Consider the following 27803-nt stretch of genomic DNA (forward strand, 5'->3'; position numbering starts at 1 on the left):
ATTTAATTAATACATTTAAAAAACACTAATGCATACATTTTATACCATAAATGATTAATGAATTGTTTTCTTTGTTAATAATTGAAAATACTAAATAATAAAATGTATTTACACTTTAAAATAACACACTAGCTCATGTTTTAATAATCAGTTAAATATTGTCATCAAGAAGTTCAATTCGAAAAAGATTCTTGTTTTTAAAGAATACTCATCTATAAAATTGTATTATAGTCTTGGTGTATTTTTTTTTCTTTTCAGACCACAAAACAAAAACGAAAACAAAAGCTCTAAAATTCACACGACTCCAATAACCAACCCACACCGCCCTCTTGTGGTCTTTAGTTGAATAACAACAGTTAAGAATACATAACCAGCTTCTTGTCAATCATCTAGTTAACCCCGCCCCTTCCTCGATTGATTGGTAGCTGCTGGAGCGTCAATCAGCCAATCACGCAGCTCTGCCTCCTGTTAACAGGGCTCAGTGTAATAACTGCAGATGTGTGAGGATTTATGCGGAAGTAGAAGAGGAGGACATAAGAGGAAGGTTTAACGGAACAGGGAGAAGGGAAAAGTTTAACCATTATATCTGGCTCTAACGATCTCTCGTTAGAAGCTGGGTGGAGGACTTATTGATCAAGCCTTCTCCAGCTATAATTATGTGATTGATCCTGTTTTGTCTAGAAAGAAAAGGATGGAGACGAATAACAAATTAAATCATGACCCAGGTAGAAGTCAAACCCTGGAATGTAATAAATAAAATATAACAATTAAGTACAAACTAACTGAAAGTTAAATGTAACGAAAGCATTTATTATGGCTGAGAAACAAATGTTAAAGAAGTGAGAAGTTTGCGAATAAAATTGATTCACATGTTAATTTAAATTTCTTTAAATTCCGTCAATGCGATCATTTTCTCGTATTTGATATTTTACGTTTTTGGATGATTTCTCAATTTATTTCACAAGAAATCAAAGTGATCAGCGCTGCTATTTCTTTTCTCCGTGACTACATCTCCCACCGTCTCCGTGATCTGACGCGTGGTGCGCACAGGAGGGATGGGTCTGTGTTTACTTCCGGACTCCGATTTAGACTTCGTTCAGAAAGCAGCAGCTCCGGAGGAGGTTCAGCTTGGCAGATGGTCCAGTAACCATACAAGGCTTCATGACTGAGGTTACCGGGGTTGACAAGCGGCATCCCAGCAGTCCGACCTCGCTCGGCGGCACCACGACTCCAGACGGGGACGCACACCGCCGTCCTGCTCTCCTTCGCTCGCTTTCAAAGTCACTCATCTGCTGCTCTCCGGCTACCAGCTAACACGGTGATCGGACTGCTCTGCTGCAGATCAAAACAAGGACAATTGTTCAAACTTTAAACCGACATTTGTGCTCGATCAGCCTGAAGATCCGGCAGCCCGGGAGAGACACGGACCCTGGCGGAGACGTGCAACGGGACATCGGGAGCCTGGCAACCGGAATAACGAGGGTGGTGGCTGGATAAACTGAAGGGGGGTTGCCTCCAGTTCCTGGCGGATTTATCCCCTGCCAGCTAACGTTAGCTGAGCTAGCTCCGAGCAGCACCATGGATTGGTTAATGGGGTGAGTGCATGCGGCTAACTTGCCGAGCTAACTGCGCAGTCTTCCCGAAGCGGACCGCCAACACGCTCCTCGGTAGCTAAAGCTGCGAAAGTCGGCGCTAGGCAGGTGCGCTGTCGCGCCGAGGGCTGCTAAGTCTCCCCCCGTAAAGCTGACTGGAAGGCTGGTAGCATGTAGCTTAGCCTTACCCAGGAGGTAACCGTCTCCATCCCGCAATGGTAAACCAACCTCATGACAGCCAGGGCCAGGCGGTGTTGTCGGCGTCTTCATGGCCTGTAAATAAGTCATCGGTGAAGGCAGTTCCCGCCGCGGGTCAGCGTAGTAGCACCGTGGAGGCCAGTCTAGCTCACTGTCAGGCTGCTTCTCCTGGTTCTGGAGGGCTTTAGTTCATGCCTAATGCAAGGTGCGCTGGTCGCTCGTTAGCGGTCATGCTACCTTCTCATTGGATTCTGGTAGGAGACTGAACGCAAACAAAAAACATTTCAGCAGTTATTAACTGTAATCAGTGCAAAAGTCTTAAACATCATTTCTTTTATTATATATAATGTGATCTTGTTACATTTATAGAAGTTAATGTTCGCCTAATTCTGGACCAAGTCCTGATTTGTGCAATTCTCAACTCTTTTCACCCAAGGATTAAGTCACATCAGAGACCAAATAAAACATGCAAGTCTGTAGAGACAGGTCTCTGCAGACATGCAGGTCCTGGATCAGGTCAAGTCCCAACCCCTGCAAGTGCGGGTCAGTCCAAAATCCCAAACTTTGAATTTCTGAATTTCATCAGAAAAAAGGAGTGTTGTGTTTAATTATTTAGTAGATATTAATTTTTACTCACCATGTGTAAGATGATCATGGCCATTAGTGTTGGAGTCCAAGTGGAGACCCACGTCTTTTGTGATTTATTCTAGTCTAAAATCATCCAAATTGTGACTGGAGACACACATCAGACACAGCAGCCTTCTGTCAAGACGCAATTTGTTCCTTTTTTCTTTTACGGAGTCTATGAAAAATTTAAAAATAGCACAGTTTGTTTTGTATTCTTTCACCAACAAGCAGCTAATAGCTGATAACTTGACACCAGCTAAAGGATGATGCAGTTTCAGATTTTCTTTTATGTTTAAGACGTGACGCTCAAAGACTAGACAGGAAGAGAATGAAAAGCCAGGTAAAGTTTGCAACAAAAAAACCTTTAAAAGACCTTTAGAGAGCACAGAAACCTATTGATCAAGACCACTTCAAAAGATTACAGGAAAGTCTGAGACAGGAAAGATTAAGCAGCTGTTTTAACCTTTTGCCCAGTGCTGCTTAAGTTGTGTTCATCTATAATTTACACAATGATCTAAAGTTCTTTGTGCATCTTTTGTCTCGGTGTTGCTAGTAACACACAGCCGGAGCTGGTGATGCTGATACGTGGCTCTATTTTTAGCTCAGGGTTGTCCAAGTCATGAGTTTGAGTTGGAGCTCGTGATCCGTTCCTGGATAGGTCCGCCACAGTGTGACACCTGCATACAAAGTTCAAATCGCTGATCGGTGTGTTCAGGATTAACCTCTGACATCAGTGCAAGTGACAGAGCAGCTTGCCGGGGCACAATATCCCAGTGCAGCTGCATCTGCGTCGTGTGTATTTACCTATGTATTTGCCATGCAAACTTTAAGGTTCTACTCCCGAGTGTGTGGTCATGCAAAGGCGATGTCCGAGGGTGTATCTCAAGGCGTGCATGAAGCTTCTTGCGTGAGCTTTAATTTCACCCCTCAGGTGCCTAATCATGAAACTCTGGTGGCTCAGATATCTCGATGTCTCACCACAGTCACAGCCGGTTTGGGAGTGTGGCTTTGTGGGTTCACTTTTTAGCTCTCAGGCTGTTTGGCTCGGCTGGATTAGGAGAGAATCTGGGTCGAGGTTGGGTGGAGGCTTGGTGTCAGGGGTGTTTCTTAAAAACAGAGCAGTTTGGCAGAAAGATAACAAAGTTTTCCACAGATACCGGCCGTGTCTGTTGCATCTGTGCATGCTTTACTCAAGAAGGACTTGTTTATTTTCTTTTTTAGAAGCAGAATTTCTTTGTTTACTAAACAATTTCCTTCAGTTTAGCAAGTTTAAATTCTAGGTCCCAAACTTATTCATATGTTTGGAATTGCCACGATCACCGGCTGGTCTAAGATAGGAATGCACCGATACGATATTGGTATCGGCTCGATACCAATACCAGTATCGGTATCGGTAAAAGTTAACCGATACCAATACCAGTATCGGTATCGGTAAAAGTTAACCGATACCAATGCAGTTGCTTGAAAATGGCTTCACTGTAACTTGTCATTTCTGTTCACCTAATATTTTAGTTTTGTGATGATTTCCATTCATATATTTTACTTTTTATCTACCTCACAGTCTTTTCCTGTTGAAAGCAGAGAAGAAAATAAAATCTGTATTCTAAATCATTGCATTTTTTTTGTGTGTGGTAGAAGTATCGGTATAGGTAATCGGTATCGGCGAGTATCCAGTATCAGTATCGTATCGGCTTGGAAAAAAGTGGTATCGTTGCATCCCTAGTCTAAGGCCCTGTCCACACGTAGCCGGGGATCTGCCAAAACGTAGATATTTTTCTACGTTTTGGCCTGTCATCCACACGAAAACGGATCTTTTTAAAACCTCCGGCCAAAGTGAAGATCTGCGTTTTCTACGTTTTGGGTGTCTGCGTGTGGACAGATAAAACCGGAGTTTTAAGGTCCGTAACGTCACTTTCCGCGACAAAAAAATGCTGACATCACGTGTGCGACCTGTGTTTACACTAGCCGACAGCATGGATGCCCTCAGAGCTGCGCTCGCTTTATCAATTGTCCAAGCGCTTTCTGCTTGTTTGTTTTTGCAAGCGGAATTACTGCTCCTTGCGGAAGACCGCAGACGAAGGACGAGGTTAAGAACGGGGGAAGTACTGCCGCCTACAGGTCTGTCATGTCCTTAACAACGTATTTATCCGGGTACGTGTGGACAGAGTTTTTTTTTAAACGAGGTGGTGTGGATGCAAGTTTTTGGAGGGGCGGATATTCGTTTAAAAAAACCCGGCTACGTGTGGACTAGGCCTAAGAGGAGGCAAACGATGTAGGAGAGGCCTCGGCTCTACCTGCTTGTTTTTTTAGGATTTTTTTACACGTGTTACCGAAAACATTTCATTATTCTGGATCTTTGAAAAGTTCTCATTGTTTTATCTCGATGCACCTCCTGTTAAAAACGTCAGGGTCCTTTTCAAAATACTCTGAGTGGAAATGAGTCATGCTCATCTGAGAAGTAAAGCAGGAAGTCAGCTGGGAGGGTGGTTTAATAAACCCTTGATGCCTCGGTGTGAAGTGACTATATTTGTGCTGCCTGCAATGTAAATGAGTCAAAGTGCATTTGTGCGTGTGTCGACTAGAACCCCTGAATGAGTTAACCAAGCACGTAATCACTCTGAATAGAGAGCCGCGGTGAAGGACACCTCAACCAACGGAAGGGAGAAGCAAGGACGGAGTGAGCGCAAGGATGCTGGAAGAAAGAGATGTGGGTGTTGGTGAAAAATATCCACATTAGGAGGATGATGAGGGGATGGACGGATGAAAGAGATATTTATGGTTCTGATGGAATGGATGACTAGGAAGAAGAACGAATGAAATCAGCTGTTGGGGTAGTTCTTAGGAGAGACGAAACTGTACAGGGATTCGAATAGACTACAAAAAACATGTTTATATAATTGTCCTGCACATGTTTGTTGTTTGTCTAAATGTGTTTATGATCTAAGCTGAGCTCGGCGTGTTATTTTGGCGCAGGAGCGTCCTAAAACTCACTTGTTCAAGCTGGCTTTGGTGTGACCTTCATCACCCTCTCCTTGTTCTGCTCTCCCTACCTATTCCACCTTCCTCAGGATCCACTGACTTCCCTCTTTCCTATTCACTCGCTCTCTTTCTTTACATGTTTTAATCACAATTGTCTCCTTAAAATATATTTTTAATCATTTTCTAAATATTTTTTTTAATATTTAGCATTTTTTGTTTTTGTGAAGCGCCTTGTGATTTGTATCTTGAGAGGCTCTTTTCTTCTTCTTCTTCTATCCTTTAGTGACCTCATCTGTCCAGATTCAGAACGAGACAGGATGTTAAATCGCAGGGGCGATGCACGACACCGAAATGCGTCTTTTGCTGCCGGGTGAACTGGGCAGGCTTTGACAGATGTTTAATCCATTTTGCTTTTGAGTGATGGGCTGGTAATGCTGATAGAGACTGGGAGCTGCCGCGGCTAAGTAGGATGCCGCTCCAGATGCACTGATCTAAGGAAAAGCCAGATTTAATGCTCTCGTTGCATCACCTGTGACTTAGTGGTGCATAAGAAAACATTTGTTTTGCACCGTGGGGGCTCGTGCATGCGATGAAATGAAAGATCCAGATAATGAAGGCCTGTTTACTTTGGTGGGTGTTGGGTTGCGTTACATTTGAAATCTGCAAACCTGTCTGCGATCGAAAACAGTTTCACATGAACTTCTTCTTCTACAGATGGAAAACGTCTACTTGTGACCTTCTGTCTCACCACTACGGCTCACATTAAAACACGAATCTTCTGTTGGAGTCTCGCTGTACATATTTGATTTGATTTCTTTAGCATGTGTTGTGTGTGTTGTTAAAAGAACATCATGCTTCCGTTTGATTGACAGAATGCATTATGTTTAGCAAACATTTGAGGTGACCGTTGCAATATTTATCTGTTCTTTGTGATATGCGTAGTGTGAATGCTGATATCGCGATAACAATATATTGTGCAGCCCTATTAGAGACTTTTTGAAACAACACACAGTCAGATTCAGTCCGAGTAACCCCGGCGTTCTCCCAGATGTGTAAGTGTTGCACGAAGCACAATAGACAGCTAAAATTAACCATTACAGTTTACAGCAGGGCCATTCAATTCTGGGCCATGAGCTTTGGCCCTGAGGCCATCCAGCACGTTTTAGTAGTTTCTCTGGGCGAACACACCAGATTCAATGGTTGAATCACCTGTGCAGCAGCTCATCAGGCTCTGCAGAAGCCTGTTAATCACCTGCTGATTAAAATCAGGTGTGTTGAAGCGGAGTTGAAACTAAAACGTGCTGGACACCGGACCGGCCCTCGGGGCCCAAAATTGAATCGCCCTGCTGTAAACTATAACAGTACATTTTAGCTTTACGGTCTCCGCATGCTACTGGACAATGAATGAGACACACTCACCGCAACAGCCATCGAAAAATGAGGCGGTCCGCAGTTGAAGAAGGAGAAAACACATCGTTTTTTCTAAAAAAAAAATTAAAAAGCACTTAAATACATCTATCTGCTCCTGATTCTAATGAAGCCCAAGTTCTAATAGTCCAAAATTGATGTAGAAGCTGTTTCAAACGAGCTGTCGCCATCTTGTTTCACTCTGTTGCATCATCCCACCCACCGGGCATATAGAGTGCCCTGATTGGCCCACAAAGCGGATAAAGCTCTGTGATTTGTTCACTAAGCAGATAGAGCACTATGATTGGCCAGCCAGAATGCTGTTAGGGGCTGCAGAGGTTCCAGTGGAGCATTCCTAGACCAAACTTTGCAAAGCAAGAATTTGGTCTAGTTCACTAGGCTAGCTTCGTGCAACACTTAAACATCTGGGAGAAAGCCGGGATATCTCAGGGTAACTTGGTTTGTTGTCTCTGATGTGTTCCAGAAGCATTGTCACATCGCTCTGCTAATTGCATTCCCTGGGTCTGTTTTTACACTCTACGCTTTGAGAATACATCAAGCCGAGCCGTTCAGATCGGGCCAGACAGGAAGTCGAACAGCAGCAGTGTAAAGCATTTAGCACAAGACGCGTGCAGATTTCCTTCTGCTTATTTATAAGAAAGAAAAAAAAGATTGTTACCTACGACACCTCGTAGGTGGAGGTAAAAAGGTCATAAAATATACCGTAGACCTTTTGGATACATGCTGCCATCTTTCTCCTGGCCTGTTGTTGCGTAGACGCCAAAATCACGCTTGATCTCGAAATTCTGCTGTGATTTTGTGATCTTGCGGGACCGCTGAGGTTGCAGTGAAAACGCATCTTTTACGTTACGCATCCGGTGGAACGCCCGGATCAGAAATTTGAGGATTACCCCATTTTTATCGGTCTTTCCTGCTCTGTGTGAATGTTTCTAAAGACGTTCCTGATGGGGATTTTGTGCACCAGCAAGCCTGTCCTCATTTAACCTCACTGCCATATTTCCAACACGCACACACACGCACGCACACACACACACACACACACCACACACCACACACACGACACACACACGCTGTAGCACATTTTCTTAGCCAAGGTGGCTGTTACTATGCTCACAGATGTAGCTCTGATAATAACCCATGTCAGGTGGTTAGGGCAGTCACCAGCTCATGAAAAGCAATTCTCAGCAGCTGCTTGGTTGTCATCTGACTTTTATAGATGTTTATCTTTAAATCAAGTAGTCTTACTAAAGTTGGAAATCAGGCCAGGACTTTTAGCATTATCAAACTCTGCTCGTGTCATGTGTGAGTCAGCCTGATGCCTCGACAAACAAGGGCTGTTCCCGGCACACGTCGCTGAGCTAAACGACACCACGGATGGCGTCGGTTGTTCAAAAGTGACATCCTTTGAGTGACAGATGTATGACTTATTCATAAACTGTTTTAGGTTTCCTGTCATTCAGTCCGTAAAAGACTCGTCTCAGCCGGAATGCAGCGGGTTACAGACCCGAGAGGTTCTCAAGTACAAATATTCAATACCGCCTTTGTGTAGTTGCTGTTTTTCACAGTTTCTGTGCTTTAGTTTAGTGTTCATAAGGTGCTAATTCGGTTATATTTGGTCTGGTTGCGTAACAAGACAGGGTTGTAATGGTTTTAGTTACTCTTGGTTTTGCAAGGGAAGACGGCTATACACGTCTGCGTAAAACAAAGTTCCTCATTTAACAAAGAATGAAAATGGTTTTTATTGTTAAACAGATTGCATTAAGCCGTACGCTCCGTTCTTATTTTCAGTTTCATTTTTGTGCTGCTAAGCTCTCAGCTCTCATGTAGCTTGGCTCTGTCCTGGGGTTCAGCGCCAGGCTTCAGGCTCTTCTACCATCAACTTCTTCAGAGCTGCTGCGGTTTGTTTACTCCCCAGAAAGGACATTTCAGTCAGTGCCAACCCTTCACCCTTCTGTCTTTCACTCCCTGCCTCAGTCTGTCTCTCCCTTTTCTATCCGTCTCTCTCTTGTTTTAGTCTCACCCTCTTTCTGTCTCTATGCCTCTCTACCCCAGTCTCCTGCGGGACACTGATGTGCAGAGACGTTTGCGTGCGTTGCTGCAGCCAGAGCTGGACTCTTCAACTGTAGGGAGCCAAAAAGCTTTAAGCAGGCTCAGGGCAACCTCAGTCCTTTGTGATAAACGTCCAACAACAAAAGCTTTGTGCATGAAGGGGGAAATATGCTAAATAATTCTGTAGAATTGTATCATTTGATGACCCTCATCTTCCCTCTGATGTCTACCACCTATTTTGACTTTTATTGGTCTTCACGCCCATTTCCACTGTTGGAACGTCTGGGTCATTTTCACCAATCACGCCATGTCAGGAACAAAACGAGTACCTGGAGTGGCCCAGTCGAGTCGCTGGGTGGATGTCACTGAACAACCGTCATTTTTAAAACTGGAGGAGTTGCTGGTTAAGAAGATTGGAAAGAAAAGTAAATAAGCAGCATTGACCTACTTTAAAATCACAGTTTCTAAACTCCCAATGCCAACGTGCTGCAGAAATCCCCCACAACGCCGTCATTTACACCGCTTTGTGGTTTCCTCCAGAGCATCGTAACAAACAGCGTTTCGTCTGGTCGTTGAACGCTGCTTTTTACGTCACACAGTTGTTCTCTTAGCGTATCCTCTGAAATGCATAACATACAGCGTACATTGAGAAAATAAAACTTCTTTATTGTTAGAAATGTCTATGGCTGTGGTTGTCTTTTGGCACTGGTTAGTGACATCACTCACTGCCAGAATGATATGTTGACGTCTTGGCAAATTCCTTAAAAAGATTCTTCACGGGAAACTATTTTTTACTTTGTATTTCTGAAAATGACCGGTCACTCTGAGTTTAACATGCAGTCTCAACATGAAACTTGTCTTCTACACCTATGTCCTGCGTTAGCTTCTGATCAATAATAGGTGGTGAAACTCTTGGATTTGAAAAGCCTGACAGATCTACGTCACACGGTCTGTTAACATTCATGGACTCGCCCATCTTGTATTGCAATGGGGAAGGCGGTTGTTATTTTAGTGTCCAGGAAACGGAATGTATTAACTAGTAGAAGCTAACCGCGCTAGGCGCAGGATGCAGCTACCTGGAGCGCATTAACGATCAGGGCTCTGCGTCCTCTCTGCTCAAAAGAATCCCCAGAGTGTCCACATAAATAATTTAATATAAGTAGAACCAGGATCATTTTTCGGGCTAACCCCTGGGTGTGCAAGTTGAGGGCTCACCCAAAAAGGTTGCGAGCTCCCCTTAGCTCCCCTGTAATTCGAACCCTGTCCTATACCTATCTCCTGCATTAGCTTCTGATGGAAAATCAACGGTGAAACACTTGGATTTGAAAATCCTGACCGATATATGTCACACTGTCTCTTAATGCTCATGTACTCGCCCATCTTGAGTCACCACAGGATAAACTGTTATTGGTTTATATCCAGGAAACAGCAGAGAACATTAGCAACTCCACCACATGGCAGAACTCCTCCAGGCTTGTGTTATTTGTAGAGATAAAATATCAACGTTGAAAAGTAAACAGTTAGCAGTAGAGTCGTGTTGCCGTTAGCCAATCGGAGGTGAAATGTCCAAGTATCAAGAAATAAGAGTCCAGATCCTGTCATCTGACGCTGCTTTCTCCGGCTGAATTCTCCATGCTGAAAATGGCGCACCGGAGCTTTGTTCCCCCTAAAGGCATTTATTCCAATTGACCATGGCTATTCAATTCTAGGCCTGGAGGGCCAGTATCAAGCATGTTTTAACTTTAACTCTGTTTCAGCACACCTGATGCCAATCAGCAGGTGATTAACAGGCTTCTGCAGAGCCTGATGAGCTGCTGCACAGGCGATTCAACCACTGAATCAAGTGTGTTGGAGCAGAGAAACCACTAAAGCCCTCAAGGCCCTGAATTGAAACCCCCCTGCTATAGACCACTGCAAATGTATTAAAATATGAATGAAGGACCGTCTTTAAAGTATAGAGACACCATGGCTGAGAGGACCGAGTGCCCCCCCAGAAGTGTTTTGGATCTCATCTAGTGGAAACGCCGCTTTTACTCATCGAGGTGTCAGTGTTTCTGGGGAAAAAGGTGGATGATTGTATCTTCATCCGAAAGGGACTTCAGAGTAAAGCAAGCTACGCCATAAAAGCTCAGCTGTCAAAGTGCAAAGGTGTCAAGTACTTCAGGTTTCACAGGAACGCAACACCCACAGCAAGAAGTTGAACTGGTAACAAACTTGACCAGTCTTGACCTACTGTAGATCCAGGTGTTTTCAATCAACATCGACTCTTAAAAGTTTCAGGAGCTCTTAAATAAGCTGTTCTGGGATCCTGGAGACCTGTTTAGACCTGTATGTTTAGAGAACTCTAATGGTTTGGATAGATTTGCTCCTGTCTGATGTTTGACTCCTGCGACGCCACTCTTCCCTTCCTCTGAGCCGAGGACAGGGAGAGGCTCAGGAGCGAACATGATACCAGGATGACTCTGCAGTTTGCCTTTCACTGAATATGCATAAGTGGATAAGTGAAGAATCCAAATGGATGCACTGACGCATTAAGCACTTTCGGAAACACTTGATACAGTAGCAGGAGCTAGGTGTGCTCATTTTGCCTCCTTTTCCCCCACTTTGGTCTGACACTGAAGAACAAAGTTTTGAAAAACTCTTATTGGCTGTGAGAATATGGTGCAAATCAGGACCTGACTGTGCTTTTGCTGCTGCTCCACCCACCTAAATGAGCCCCGACGTGTTCTAAACCTTCAGCATTTATGTTTCATGATGTCAGGTACACAGATTTCTCACATTTAGCCAGCAGCCTTTGGTATGCGGGTGTGGTGAGCAGTCAGGCACACACTGGTCCCTTTTTTTGTATTTAAACTAATTTTATTATTTTATTTTGAAGAGGCTGAGGCAGGCAGCATGCTTTAGCAGAACTCCCAGCGTGGCCTGGATGTTGCCGTGCATCAGCGTGTGCGTCGGTTGCACTTGGCAGGACGCTGGCACCGTGCTGTGATTGTGTTTGCTCTTTTGTAACAAACTGGGCTGCCTAGCCCAGCACACACAACTGGCTCTGCCAGTCATAACTAATCAGCTGATCTCTTGCTGCTTCACTTTTAATTTCAAACAAGAGCTCTTCTCTCCGAACACGCTAGCTGAGTGGGCTTCAGTGACTCCTCGAGCAGCAGGATCAGCTGCAGCTCCTGTTTAATCTGAGTGTCATATTCAAGAACTGCTTTTGGCTAGGACTCTTCTCAGATCAGCTCGAATAAATTGAACGCCCATCTGTAGCAGGATTAAATGCTGTTGTTCCTATCCGCCCACACAGCTCACCCTGTGGGTTATTACCCTTGTTTTCTGGTTGGAGTATTTCACAACAATTGCATATAATTCTCTTCCTTTTTAATATTTCTATTAACGGACAACGAGTAGATTCCCATGTTTCATCATAAGGTTGGCATCTTGTAAGTTTTGCATTTGTTAACACGTCAAGAATAAACTGATCAGTCAGCAAAGTGGATGTCAGTAAAATTTATGAGCTCAAAATGACTCAAATCCTGCTAGATTGAATATAGAATATTATAAGGGTCTCAGACAGTGCTGCTATAAAAGAAGTGAAAAGCTGCTGCAGAAATGAGTGTTCAAGTAGGGAGTAAAAGTACGGAAAAATGTTCACATTCTCATTACAGGAGTTTGGAAATTAAACTAAAGGGAGAAAGTGCGTACCACAGAGTGTTGTGTGGGATTTTTTTCATGAGTTTATTTTGACACCCCTGTGTTTTGCCTTCTTTCAGCCTTTATTGTAGTTGTGAAACACCATAAGTCATGCACGTCTTTAGTAGTCTAGTGAACTAGACCAAATTCTTGCTTTGCAAAGTTTGGTCTAGGCACGCTCCACTGGAACCTCTGCAGCTCCTACCAGGACTCTGGCTAGCCAATCACAGCTCTCTAGAGAGGTTTCAAACACTTAAAGAGCTGTGATTGGTCCATAATGGTGGGCCAATCATAGTGCTCTATTTGCTTAGTGAACAAATCACAGAGCTTTATCCGCTTTGTGAGCCAATCAGGACACTCTATATGCCTGGTGGGTGGGATGATGCAACAGAGTGAAACAAGAGTATGTCACATTCATTGTCCAGTGGAATGCGGAGATAATTTGAAAGACAACGGTAGAACCCGCCCCACAACCGAGAGCTGTCAATGGAGCGTGGCCAGACTAAATAATACATTTATTTAGTCTGGCTTGCCAGGCTACGTCTTTAGCCTTCAAATACATTTGCATCATTTGGAAGATATGTCAAAATAAGAGCGTGCTTGCAAAATCGAAGTTAACTGAACTATTTGAAAGGGCACACTTGGCAGTTTTGCTTGCTTTTAGCACCCCCTGCTGTCCGTTATTAATTTTCTGTAGTCAAACCAAAAATGAAACCTATCTCATCACTGTGCTTTCGTCTTTTCAACACCTTAATCTTACTGCGGAAATGTCTCCCCAGCCTTCATTGGTTTCTACAGGAGTGACTAATCACTGAATTGAGCAAATCAGCTGTGTTCATGATCTAAAACATGCAGGAAAAGTGATTGAAGCAGACTGCAGCGCCAGGTATGTCAGCTCCACAGGGAGTGGCCCACCAGTCTGAAGTTGCAAATGCAGTATTCTAGCCACAGGGAGTGGTAGGGGTCTGAGTGGCATGTCATTAACCCTTTAAAGGGTCATTTTAGCACATACTGGCTCAAGAAATATGAAAAGGTTGCATATGACTTTAAAATTATTGTTTCTTGTCCATTATGTTGTGATCATTTGGAGCTACAATGGAAATGCAAATACAGATTTGATTAACAACCTAGCCTTCATCATGAGGTCAACCAGTTTTCACAGCTTTACTAAATATTTACAGCATGCTGATATTTTAGGCACCAGTAAGGCTTGCATTATCCTGCAACACTGATCACTTCAAACAATCTCATTTTATAGTTATGGAGTAGAATCAGAGGTAACAGCAAAGACACTCAGTTAAGTGGTAATCGTCTTGCTGGTCAGTTTTATTCCCAAAATGTTCACATCATACACATCTTACGAGAAAAACATGTGACAGTCCCCTTGAGTTGACTTTTAAAACGTGGAGTGAATGAAAGGATGAAGGTGGAGGGGAATATTGTAGCAGTAAGAACTGAAAAGACCAGAGAAACCGAGCTGATGAGGGCAGCAGCAAGAGCAGTAGGTGAGATATTAAGATAAATGGGAAGACGCAGCGTAGGTCAAGCAGCCAGATTAGAAACAGCAGAGGTCTGCAGCAGAAGATGGGGAGGGAGATTTAACAGCAAGGACCCGGGCCACCAGCGGCAAAGAGAGAAATGCAGAAATGACTGAAGAGCAGAAATACCGGCCCTTGATCTGCCGCTGACTTAAACCTAAACACTGATGAGTGTTTCTGTCTGTCTCACAGCCATTGAGGCTTAATTTGAAAATGCATGAAGAAGCTTTTAATTTTGGTTGAACATATTCATTTTTCCCTATGATGTGGTCAGCGCCCTCAGGCGACGTTTATACGATGCAGTGAGCTGCTAAATCTGTGCAGAGCCGGTGGGCTACTGGCGTTGGTGTAAACTGGGGGGGGGGGGCTCAACTATTAGAGATTTCTTATGTTGCATGAAGACGGCAAGCCGAAAACACACAAGCATACATCCCTCAGGGAGCCAAGTTCTTCACTCCACTTCTACTCCTCGGTATGTTCGCACACCCTTTTCTGGTTTTAATCCCGTCCTCCCATTTCATCAACAGTTCACCCCATTTTGTATGTTTATGTACATATAAGTGTGTGTGTGTGTGTGTGTGTGTGTGTGTGTGTGTGTGTGTGTGTGTGTGTGTGTGTGTGTGTGTACAGGTAAATGGGATTACTGGATATGCAGCAGTTGCTCCTGATGGTATAAAGATAAAAAGACACCGAACAAGGAAGAGAATGTTTTATTAGCATTGTTTGTTTGAGAAAGAAACTAAAGTGCTGCTTTTGAACTTTTTTGAAACGGTCTACTTCCTGTTGGACAGTTTTGGCCAGGAATGGCCAGCATGCTTCCTGTACAGCTAACGAATAGTCTTTTTTTTTTAAGATCAGTTTGGTATTCTTTTCTCATCTACTGACATTACAAAATTAAAGAAAATGTTTTCTAGTGTCTTCGGCATAAGAGAAACGCTGATAAAATGCAGCTTTTATGAATGAAATTCTAAATAAAACTCTAGCCAGTGAAGCTAATTCTAGACAAATTGCACAGAGAAACCGTTGTTACTTTTTGTCTTTTAGAAGGGGATTGGTCGTACTGAGTTTAGCCTGCAGGTTTAAGGTGAACATAGTCTTCTACTCCTATTTCTTGCATTAGCCACAGACAGAAAATAGACTGGAAACTCTCCAATTAGAAAAGTCAGTCTTATCTAGGCAACACTGAAAATTTGTATTGTTGGACTCACCCATCTTGGCTCACAACGGCGAAGGCTGCATGTGTTCATTTAGCATCCAGGGAACAGCAGAAGATGTCTCGGCTGGTAGTAGCTAACCGTTAGCATTAGCAACTCCACAACTAAGCAGAACTCCGGCTTGTGTCATTTGTGGAGATAAAACATCAACGTAGCAGGAGCAAATGGAGTCTGTAGTAGAGTGATGTTGCTGTTAGCCAATCGGAGGCAAAATGTCCAAATATCAAGATTGAGAATTTTAATTCTGCTCAGGCTCACTTCTCCTTCCTGAAACAGGAACGTGTCAACTCACAAGGTGTCTCTTATACTGGAGACCACTGCAAATGTATTAAAAAAAGTGAGCATTGTCTTTAAAGTGGTCACTAGTACAAGGAATGTTGGTGCATTTGCTCTCATTTGCATTAAAAGTCATAGAAACTGAGTTTTCTGTGTGCTTATTATCTTTTATCTATGTATTTTTAACATGCATGTGGTTGAGAAACTAACCAGCATCACAGCGCTCAGGGAGACCGTGATGCTGGTTTTGGTGGCTGACTGGTGTGCTATAGTTATATGTTTCATATGTGTTTGTGTACAGCCCTGCTGCATAGGTCTGATCCGCCCGTGTGGCCTGTACGTATCTTTGACATATGAGGGAGGGATGGGACAGCGTGTGGGCTGAGATATGAGAAGCGCAGGATAGTGGGCCCAGAAACTATTTACGTTTCAGTATGTTTGAATCTTATCAACTCTGCAAAAGGCGACTGCCGCAAGAGGAAGTGGAGGAGTTGGAATGAAGGCAAAGGGAGAGGACAGCGACGGGGCTGGTGTCCAGGGTCATTTGACTTCCGCTGCTGGGTTAGGGTCACTGTGTGTGAGCTTCTGATGGGACTCCCAGGAACGAAGCAAGAGAGATCAAGGCTGGACGCAGAAAAAAAGGAGACCTCGCCCCTGCAAAGGCTTCTAATTTTCCTGTAACAAAGTGTGTGTGTGTGTAAACCCAGATATGTCTGATCAACTGAAGCCATGCCGAGCAACATGCTCTGCTCTCGTGCTGCTTTAGGATCTTAGTCATAGCGTGAACACATAGCTGCCTGACGTGGTTTCTTTTCTTATCTATTGTTTCCTGCTGGAGACCTGTTCAGCATTTTAAAAGCCCGCTTAAATAGCAGCCTCTGAGCTCAGTTGCACGTGATGAATGTTCACACAACAGAGCTAGATTTACAAGCTTGCCAATACAACAACTCGGCTGTGGCTATTATGAGGAGTTTGTGTGTTCTGGCGGCTCAGCCAACAGCTCACTTTGCTGCTATTTAATCCCTAAGGGGAAAAAAAGTTCAACTGGCCGGGATCTATTCTAGGATACCAGAAATATGTAGTTGTAGCTACTAACAGGTTATTTGGTTATATAGATGTGTATTGACCCTTTGCACCGACGTCACCTGACCACGTGGGTCCACCATGCTGGACGGCAAAAGCATGTAAACAGTGAGCGACACGAGTGCTAAACAAAGGGAAAAGTAGGGCCTGCAATTGTTTTTGCGATCAAAACAAAACCAAACTCCTCCAGCATTCCTTCAACTAGTTCACGCCCAGTTCAGTTATCAGAAGAAGTAGCGCATCCAGCGGGGGCTCATAAATGGTAAATGGTAAATGGCCTGTATTTGATATAGCGCCTTCTAGAGTCCTAGAACCCCCCAAGGCGCTTCACAACACATTCAGTCATTCACCCATTCACACACACATTTACGCACTGGTGGGGATGAGCTACAATGTAGCCACAGCTGCCCTGGGGCGCACTGACAGAGGCGAGGCTGCCGAGCACTGGCGCCACCGGTCCCTCCGACCACCACCAGCAGGCAACGTGGGTTAAGTATCTTGCCCAAGGACACAACGACAGTGACAGACTGAGCGGGACTCGAACCAGCAACCTTCCGATTACGGGGCGAGCACTTAACTCCTGTGCCACCGTTGCCCCTCAGAGCGGTATGTTAACTAGCTTACCAACGTTAGCTTACGTTCTCTCTGCAGCTGTTCACCGATGTAAACATGTTGCTAACTTTGCTTAAATTCACCCCGCTGGATTAGTAACATTATGTTATAAACAGCGTTTCACTTTACACCAAAGCTGATTTTTAAAAAGTCCGGATCCATACCAGCTTCTGCTGCTGGTGGTGTCACCGGGTTCAGCTGCTGCTCTCACACCGCAATGAGAAGCTCTCTGAACGCTGACGCTCATATAAATAAATAATGTAATTTTAACACACGTAATCATACATCAGAGCTTTAATATTGTTAATAATTGTCTTGCTTTACACTACAGTGGACGGAGCGCAGCCTCCGTGGTGAAATATCCATCCATCAGGATTATCAGTAACTAGTATAAACACATCACATTTATCCCTGTCCCTGTCTTCCTCGTGAAATAAATGAATGTTAAGCTTACCCGTTAAAAACATGTTCGCTGCCAATCCGAGGCCTGCTAGTCCGCTTGACGCTGCAGTTCCTCAGTCTCCATCAAAGTTATTAAAAAGAAAAAACGAGTTGAGTTTACATCCTTGTCTGTTAGTGCAGCCAACCACGCAGCAAGCTAAAACCATTTTACTGTCAAATCACCTAAATAAAAGCGATAAAAGGCTACAAACTGGCTTGTTTTGAATAGCTTCACTGGAGTTTCTATGGGTGTAAACGGTCTTTCTGCCGTCCATCATGGCGAAGACGGCGGTCACACGAGTGGCGTGACGTCACATGCAAAGGGTCAATAGGAAGCTAGGGTATTGTGTGCTTTGAGACCCCTCTTTTCTATTGGGTGGTTTTGTTGACATTTAGTGACTAAACCTTAGATTGCACAATAATCAAAAGTATATACAGTGGGGCAAAAAAGTATTTAGTCAGCCACCCATTGTGCAAGTTCTCCCACTTAAAATGATGACAGAGGTCAGTAATTTTCATCATAGGTACACTTCAACTGTGAGAGACAGAATGTGAAAAACAATCCATGAATTCACATGGCAGGATTTTTAAAGAATTTATTTGTAAATCAGGGTGGAAAATAAGTATTTGGTCAATAACAAAAATTCAACTCAATACTTTGTAACATAACCTTTGTTGGCAATAACAGAGGTCAAACGATTACTATAGGTCTTTACCAGGTTTGCACACACAGTAGCTGGTATTTTGGCCCATTCCTCCATGCAGATCTTCTCGAGAGCAGTGATGTTTTGGGGCTGTCGCCGAGCAACACGGACTTTCAACTCCCTCCACAGATTTTCTATGGGGTTGAGGTCTGGAGACTGGCTAGGCCACTCCAGGACTTTCAAATGCTTCTCACGGAGCCACTCCTTTGTTGCCCGGGCGGTGTGTTTGGTATCATTGTCGTGTTGGAAGACCCAGCCACGTTTCATCTTCAAAGCTCTCACTGATGGAAGGAGGTTTTGGCTCAGAATCTCACGATACATGGCCCCATTCATTCTGTCCTTAACACGGATCAGTCGTCCTGTCCCCTTAGCAGAAAAATAGCCCCAAAGCATGATGCTCCCACCCCCATGCTTCACAGTAGGCATGGTGTTCTTGGGATGCAACTCAGTATTCTTCTTCCTCCAAACATGACGAGTTGAGTTTATACCAGAAAGTTCTACTTTGGTTTCATCTGACCACATGACATTCTCCCAATCCTCTGCTGTATCATCCATGTGCTCTCTGGCAAACTGCAGATGGGCCTGGACATGCACTGGCTTCAGCAGCGGAACACGTCTGGCACTGCAGGATTTGATTCCCTGCCGTTGTAGTGTGTTACTGATGGTGACCTTTGTTACTGTGGTCCCAGCTCTCTGCAGGTCATTCACCAGGTCTCCCCCCGTGTGGTTCTGGGATTCTTGCTCACCGTTCTCATGATCATTTTGACCCCACGGGATGAGATCTTGCATGGAGCCCCAGAACGAGGGAGATTATCAGTGGTCATGTATGTCTTACATTTTCTGATAATTGCTTCCACAGTTGATTTTTTTCACACCAAGCTGCTTGCCTATTGTAGATTCACTCTTCCCAGTCTGGTGCAGGTCTACAATTCTTTTCCTGGTGTCCTTCGAAAGCTCTTTGGTCTTGGCCATAGTGGAGTTTGGAGTCTGACCGTTTGAGGCTGTGGACAGGTGTCTTTTATACAGATAATCAGTTCAAACAGGTGCCATTAATACAGGTAACGAGTGGAGGACAGAAAAGCTTCTTAAAGAAGACGTTACAGGTCTGTGAGAGCCAGAGATTTTCCTTGTTTGAAGTGACCAAATACTTATTTTCCACCCTGATTTACAAATAAATTCTTTAAAAATCCTGCCATGTGAATTCATGGATTTTTTTTCACATTCTGTCTCTCACAGTTGAAGTGTACCTATGATGAAAATTACTGACCTCTGTCATCATTTTAAGTGGGAAAACTTGCACAATCGGTGGCTGACTAAATACTTTTTTGCCCCGCTGTATATATTTTTTTTTACAGATTGGTATAAAAGTGCAGACGCACCTAAAAAGCTGTGGTAATTTAATCAATCTGATTTCATTTTGGTCTCTGAATACATCATCAGTTGCTAGTTCGGGCTAGCAGTAGTCATCCCATATGAGACTTTTCACTTTTGTGTTGGTCCTGAGCTAGAGATGCACCGATGCTGACTTCTGATTCTCTTGCAGCTCTAACAAGAAATATTTGGCTGATCTCATTTCATCTCAATGATCAAAAATTAACAGATGACCTTGAAAATTATGATTCTGGAAGTGAAAAGGTCCACATGGAGACTCTGTCAACGATAGAGTAAACTAGCATTTTCTTTGACCAGGAAAAGTTGCAGATTTAAAAGAATTTGCTCCTTGGTTATGACTTTTCAAGTAATTCTGGGGAAAAACCCATTTGATCTTTGACACTATAATTCTTTGAGATGAAAAAGAACAATCAAAAATTGAGATTGGTAAGTCGGAGCTGTTCAAGAATTGGGAACAATCAATATCTGCCTTTAAAATCTGAATTGGTATGTCTTCATTAAAAATGTTTCTCTAATAACTGTCATTATTAAAATGCTTGAGTTATTAATATGTTTTTATGCTGTTGAAATTAATTTTTACATATGGAAAATGTAGGTGTTCATTGACGAACTTCGTCAGGTATTTAAGAAAATTCTCAACACACAGAATCTAACATTTTTAATTCTGATTTGCAGCATTATAATCAGTTTGTTTATTTCCTATTACAATTTTAAGTAAATCTTAATGAGTTCAGACCACTCAGAGTTTTGGTGACCTGTCCTGATTGTAGGAAATTGGGAGGCTTGATTTTTCCTTTTCCTTCTACTTTTATCCTTTATGCATAAATCCATGCAAACTTTTCTTTTCTTTCTCCGTTGTAGCCAAACTCCCAGCTGTTCCTTTCCATCTGCTGTAGGAGCTTCGCTGTGGAACCGGGAGAGGACCGAGTCATATATCAGGAGTGTGCCGAGCAGAGCAGGCTACTATAGATTAGAGCAGAGAAGAGTGTGTTGCAGATTTATTACCAGTTGTTAGCTGGTTAAATGAGGTTAGATGATCCAGCTAGTTCAGGGAGGTGAGATGGAACCGATTAGCCTACATAAAGAGCGATGGAGGGAGGCGATCTTTGAAGCCATCCAGTGACTCCTGACCTCCTTGTGTTTGTGTTCTCTTAATCTTCTCTATCTAGTACCTCCTCTACTGCTATTCATCTTTATCTTTACAGTTATTTAATAGTTTCTGAAAAGCAAAAGCTGCCTGTGCTCGTCTGGGTTGAGAAATTCATTTGCAGCAAGAAAATGATCAGTTTCTACTTCAAATGCCTCAATTGAATCAAACGAAACTTCTTGTAAAAAAATCCTATGTGCAAGAAATTTTATCCTGATCTCAGCTGAAGATCTGTGTAATTTTGCCTAAAAGATTTAGCCAAAAGATTTAACCCATGAAATACAACCTTGAAGGACCTGTATGATGCAATTTTACACCTTCCAGAGCAGTAGTAGGCACGCTATATGATAAAATATTACTGTTGGCTCTATTGAGATGACATTTTTTACGAAATTGTTTTTGTGATCCATTCATTAAACGTGGAAATAAGGCCCAGGGTTTCCCCCAGCGCTTTATAAGCCTGGCGGCTCGCCAGGCTTTGCTTGCCCACCCGCCAGGCTAAGCGTCATGCCCCGCCCCCCTCCCCGACCCTACCGTGTCTGCTGACTTAATGTCGATGGCTGGCACGAACGGCGCAACGAAACTAAAGCCCTCCATCAGCTGATACTGGTTAGAAACAGGAGCGGAACGTGTGCAACCACCCCACCCTCGCTCTCACGGAGGAGCGCTGCGGACGGAGCGCGCACCACCACCCCAACCCCCCGCCCGACGGCCAATGCCGCCAGGCTTAACTAATTTTCTGAGGGAATCTGAGGGCAGCTGGGATGAAATGGTCCCAGTTTGTCTCCGATGCTCATCTGATGCCCACAAAACTTTATTACCATTAAGCTAACGGCTAGCAGTTACCAATTTGGTTTTACTCACCGCTCTGGTCTATCCATCAGGTGGTTCTAACTGTAGCATTCCAGCCGGACTTTATTCAGACGATGCACTCAATGATCATAACGGATGGACCATGGTGGGGTATTACCACAGACACATCGTAAGAGCTCTAATTATAACATAAAAAAAACAAGAAAATCAACATTCCCGTCATATAACATGTTCGACCTTTGCTAAATGAACCAAAGAAAGACATAGCATGTGCTATCATTAGCCTGCTAGTTCACTCAGAAACTTGTTAACTAATAAGTAATATATTTACAAATTTAAACAACAAGAAATTATTCATAGACATACCTGTTCGCCTTCCAGCTAGATGCTAAATTGAAGATGGATGGAAAACTCTAACCTTCTTCTTAACTTCCTTCTGGTAAGCAAAACAAAATCCTTCCCATCTCCGCGTTAAAAGAGCACCAGCGTAGTTACCAGCAAACGCATAACTGATTAGCTAACTGCCTAACCTGCTTCCGTTAATAGGTTAAAAGTGCCGTATTTCTGCCAAATAAAGCTTACAAGTTGGGCGTTTGGGTTTGAGAACAAGATAACGAGCATTAACGTTGGCAGTTAATATAGTGTGAGCCGTTTATTTAGTATTTACATGTAGATAATTTGACGAAGATCCGAAACCGGAAGTCAGCGTTCTGAACTTCAAAATAACCCCGGGTTTCCACCGGAGCCGTCAGCAGCACGTTACTGCAGCAGCACGTCTTGCTCGCGTAAGCTGCTGCTTGGCCCTTCCCACGAGACGCGAAGCAGCAGGGGAGCAGCTGTCACCGACCGAGCACGAAGTCACACGAGTGACTTCGTCAGTAAACACAACAACAAGCAGGAGAAAACTACAACATGGTTTGTGTTTTATGTTCTGTCCGTTTTATAATTGCCAATACGGACCTGAAAAACAAAGGAGACCGCTAGCTAGGTGATAACTTCTCACGGGGCAGCACAGTTAGTAACCTTTTTTAAAAGTAAAGCAACCGGAAGGCAGTACGTTCTTTATTCTGAAAATCTCGGGAGCTTCGCTCCGTTTCCGTGTCCGATTTCCTGTCTTTCCTTCCCCAAAAATGTCGAACTTGACCCATTTCAGAGGCGTCGCGCGTAGAAAATAGAACCGGCGCGTAAAGGCCGCGACATGCTGCTCCTAAGACGGGGCCGACTCGTGCTGCTGACGTCTCCGGTGGAAAAGGTTCTGTTGACCACAGCGGTTCCTATCAGCAGCTATGACGTGCTGCTGCAGTAACGTGCTGCTGACGGCTCCCGTGGAAAGCCGGGGTAAGAGTCATGTGAACCCTAAAACATGAATTACTCATGGATATTAGTATCTAAACAATACCATAATAAATAAATTATCTGGGTTATTCACACTAACTTTGGAGTGGTGCAGGTTTGAAGAAGTAATTTGTTTGAAAAGCCACTGGGGTACTGTCTGTGCTTTTACTCGTGCCTGACGCGCTCCGCTACTGCGGAACTCATTACCTGTGCTCCGGTGATCCCTGTCTAGTTTTCTTCAGGATGACTGAACAGGGATCCTGTTCTCAAGCAGGCAAACCCCCCTTTTGGGGATTTAGGTATTAAAGTGCAGACTTGATGAGAAAGAAATCCCTTGTTCACAACTGTAACGATTAAACTTCCAGCTAGCTACACAGAGAGACTGGGCGTTAGTGTTTACTGTCCAGGGGAAGTGAGATCCAGACTCAAAGGACGGGGGAGGAGTGAATCGGATGACGCAGCAACAACCACTTCCAAGTGAATGGAGGAGCTTTGCAAAAATGTGCAGAGCTGAAGGAAAGAAGCAGCTGTGGCAGGAAAATGAATGTATGAAGCCAAAAATCGCTTTGGGAGTGTTTTTCATGAGATAATCGAAATATAACCTGGTCAAAAGCTCCAAAAGAATGACGTGGTCCTGTAGGACATGCCAGCATGACACTGGAGAAGCTAAGATCATTTCCTCTCTACAAACTGGGGCTTATCTACAGTTTATGGATCTTTATTAAGTTACTAGTGTTATTGCATCACAGCAACTTAGCTGTCAGACTTGAGGAGAGGCAGCAGATCAACCAGAAGTGAGACTGTAGAACGCCTCGTTTGCTGCATATCCGCCCTTTCATTTCTCAGCTATTGTGCGATGTGTCCGTTTGTGTCTGAGAAGCAAAAGACGCTCTCACCACATCCGTTTCCTCTGAGGGACAGTAGGTCAGGAGTTTAGTTAGCTCTGGTGGACTCGCTTGTTAAACCAGCAGTAAGAGGAGGAGAGCGGGCTGAAATACAGATGGGGATATTTCTTAAACCACTTGTTGGGATGTTTTAAATTGTCTCAATGAGATTGCACCGGCTCTTGTCACAGGAGGAGACGGTGTTTAAGACAATTATTCTAACCTTATTTTTAAATGGAATGTGCTGCAGTCTAAACAGGAAGCAGATTGAACCTTTTTTTGTTGCTTTGTGTATATATTTAGATTTTATTCTCCGAGTTCCTGCTGTTTCTGTGTTCTGGGTGTGTGTGTCCTCATGTGCACCTGTGTTTGCATATGGTCGTGTGTGTGTGTGTGGGTGTGTGTGTGTGTGTGTGTGTGGGTGGGTGGGGGGGGCTGCTTTCTCTCCTCCACTGCCCCCTCGTGTTCTCCTTTCCTTCTCAGAGCAGGAGCTCACAGGAAGCATCGCTGCTCATTGTGCTGAAGGGAAATCAAACGTTCAGACACACAAACGGAGGAAATGCTGCTTTTCCGCACTCGTGCTTGGGCTGGGCGTCTGACACTCTGAAATCAGAAGGCAGCAACGTGAGCGTGTCTTCAACCGCACATGCCTCTTTAGGCCTTTTGCTTTAGTCGACTTCTCCGCTGCTGTCTGTGATAATCGCTGTGGCTGCTGCTCTCTGCTTTAATGCAAGCATGTCTAAGAAAGATGTCATAAATCTGGGATGATTGTTGAAGTAATTCAATGAAGCTCCTTTTGTTTCTTTATTAATCAATCAAAAAAGGAACTCCAGTAAAAAAATTGTTGAAAACAATTTTTGAAAAAATGCAAACAGGACATTTTTAAACAAGAGTTTTATCTATCTAATAATGGCTGAATAGGCATTTATTTGTTTGAATAAAAAAGCAGCTTTCAAAAATTAAATGTAACAAAATATTTTTAAACCATATTTTTGTAAATAAGTGTTTTATTTTGAAAATCAGGAGTCTTGTTTGCCTTGCCCAACTAGTTTTTGTTTTTTCAAACTAAAAGGTTTTGAGAGCAAAAAATTGAATCAAACAAACAAAATTTCTGGTTTTCAATATATTTTTTTTCCTTTTTCATAGCAGAACTTCTTGATTCAAACCAGTTGATTTGAATTCAGCCCCAATAGAAAAATACATGTTTAGAGTTATTTTTAGTTTGTTTTTTCAGTTATTCTAAATTTGATTAGATACACTTTTAATTGATTAACAAAGAAACAAAAAAAAAAAGCTCCATAGCGTTTCAAGTTGTGTTAACAAGAATTGTACTTAACCATCCCGGAAACTTCAGTGACAGACATGAATTCTTCATCACGCTCCTTCTTTCTGTTACAAGAAGCAGCTGAGCTGACCTCGCTGTTCTTCTGTCTCCTGCCTTCGATTACAGCCAGAAGCTAAGTAATGTTGGTCATTAAGCACCATCTATTCTGTCCTTTTTCAGAGCTCTGGATCACACCCAGAAAAGTGATTGGTCCTCCAAACAAGGCCGTGAATCAGTAAAATAATCACTTTCTATACTTTAAAAACGAGTAACTTATGTTTAAGGAACTGAATTTGTATTATACCAAGACATTTTCAACAGTGTGAAACTAAAACTTAGCAAAGTGATGGAAATCTCCAGGTTTCATAAGACAAACAGTAAAGGCCTTAAGCACAAGGGTGGGTCCATCATGATTTGGCACAAATTAAATCATCACAAATTCTGGAAGAAATGTGCACACTTCTTTTAAACGCACTATGATGTAAATCTATAACCCTCAATTTTGTTCCAGCATTTAAAAGTTGTTGTTTTCACAGCAAATTGGGTCATCCTAGCTTTTCACAGCCACTGACATTTTGACAGAGGGCGCACACGCACGCACTCATGCGCACTTACATACACACACACAACTTGACATCACATCTGTTACACAACGAAGGGCAGCTGTGGACCTCACACTTCAGTGGTTGTCTGAATTTGTGCATCTGCAGTAGGAGATGATTTCCACCAGCTGGAGAAAATGACCTGGGTTAGTTCACAATTTAGTTGTGCATAGATTTGATAACAGATCTGTGATATAACGGATGTTTGACAGGAGCTGCACGACTGGACTGCAGGCAAATAAATCTGCCTTTAGTGCAGCGCTGCAGAACAAGCTCCAAACCAACATCAAATGTATTTTCTTTATTCTGCCACCAGGGGGCAGCACATCTCCAGTAGATTCTTTGTTTAACACAAAAAGGATCTGACTTTTACACTTGGATAATGTTGCTCAACTACTTTGCAGCACTTCAGATGAGCCCATCTTGTTTTTGGAGATAAGAGTGTAAACTGCTTCTACTGCTTTTAAAGAGCATCAAGAATGAATGCTAAAGAAAGAGAACAGGAAGTTTAATGTTCACACAGATGGAGAAGTGATGAAAATAAGAGAGAACAGAGAAGAGATGGCAAGAACAAGTGAAAATGGTCCATTAGGCATAAAATCAAATCTTGTTATTGGAGAATCGTGGCTTGAAGGATTTCCCAGCATGGTTTGGCTCATGAATCTCATGACCGTATCAAGCTGCTTAAACCAGCAATACCAGTCTGCCACCTGCCCTCGGGCAAACAAATCAATAGTTGTGTTCTTTGCACGAAGGTATTTCTTTCCTCTAAAGATATTCATTCACACAATTCAGCTGGAGCTACGTTTTCATCCCGGCTTACCTTAAGTTTTCCCCTCAACATGAAACAAATGTATTTCAAAGTTTTACTTTTTCACTTTCCAGAATCTTCTGCGCTCCCAGCAGACCATAACATGTAAACAACAGTAACATTTCTTCATGCTCACATACCAGTAATACCAGCTGTCACTGCGGCTTCCCTTCTGATTCACTATTGCTTCAGACCTTCAGCACTTCTGTGTACATGACAGAAACTCCATCCATCCATTTTCAACCGCTTAGCCAGAGTCGGGTCGCGGGCAGCAGCCTAAGCCGAAAGGCCCAGACTTCCCTCTCCCCAGCTACTTGGCACAGCTCTTCTGGAGTAATCCCAAGGCGTTCCCTGGCCAGTCAAAAGTCATAGTCCGTCCAGCATGTCCTGGGTCTTCCTTGGTTCTCCTCCCAGTTGGACGTGCCCGGAAAACCCCACCAACTGGCTCCTCTTGACGTGGAGGAGCAGCGGGTCTACTCTGAGCCCCTCCCGCTTGACCGAGCTTCTCACCCTTTCTCTAAGGGAGAGCCCAGCCACCCTGCGGAAAAAAACTCCTTTTGGCCGTTTGTATCCGCGATCTCGTTCTTTCGGTCACTACCCAAAGCTCATGACCATAGGTCAGGGTATAGACTGACTGGTAAATCAAGAGCTTTGCTTTATGCCAAAAACTACAGACTACAAATCAAACACTTCTCCATGCTTCCTGTCCTACCTGCCTTCTATCTGTCAACCTTGTGTTTTTGCCTCCAACACAAATCCAACTGGTAAGTGGTGCAATAATTCTGGATAGCAGCAGGTGGCATCATAATGCCATCATTCAGGGGCAATGGTGCTGTAAAGCCAAGGCCATGATCATATGAACTTGATCAGTTTTACAATAAGATTTAAAACATTATTGATGCATATATCAATGCACATCTGTACAGTGGTAGCTGACTGACGGCTCACAGAAAGGGAATAAGGAGACGTTGAACTGTTTCAGGGGTCTGCACCCTTTAAAATCCAGAGGCCTGTTTTCTTCTTCCATCCAGCTTGTTTAGAGCTGCAATTATTAACAGAAAAATTAC

General features: G+C 43.4%; 1 protein-coding gene across 1 annotated transcript in view; it reads left to right on the plus strand.

The window, feature by feature from the left end:
* Positions 1 to 1362: 1362 nt before the first annotated feature.
* Positions 1363 to 27803, plus strand: part of mob2a (MOB kinase activator 2a) — a 65938-nt gene continuing 39497 nt past the window's right edge. The window contains exon 1 of the mRNA XM_015964904.3: positions 1363 to 1595. Coding sequence (XP_015820390.1) covers positions 1579 to 1595 — 17 coding nt within the window. The 5' untranslated portion in view covers positions 1363 to 1578. The remainder of the gene's footprint in view (positions 1596 to 27803) is intronic.

The sequence above is a fragment of the Nothobranchius furzeri genome, chromosome 4 (genome assembly GCF_043380555.1).
Source record: "Nothobranchius furzeri strain GRZ-AD chromosome 4, NfurGRZ-RIMD1, whole genome shotgun sequence".
NCBI classification, from domain to species: Eukaryota; Metazoa; Chordata; class Actinopteri; order Cyprinodontiformes; family Nothobranchiidae; genus Nothobranchius; species Nothobranchius furzeri.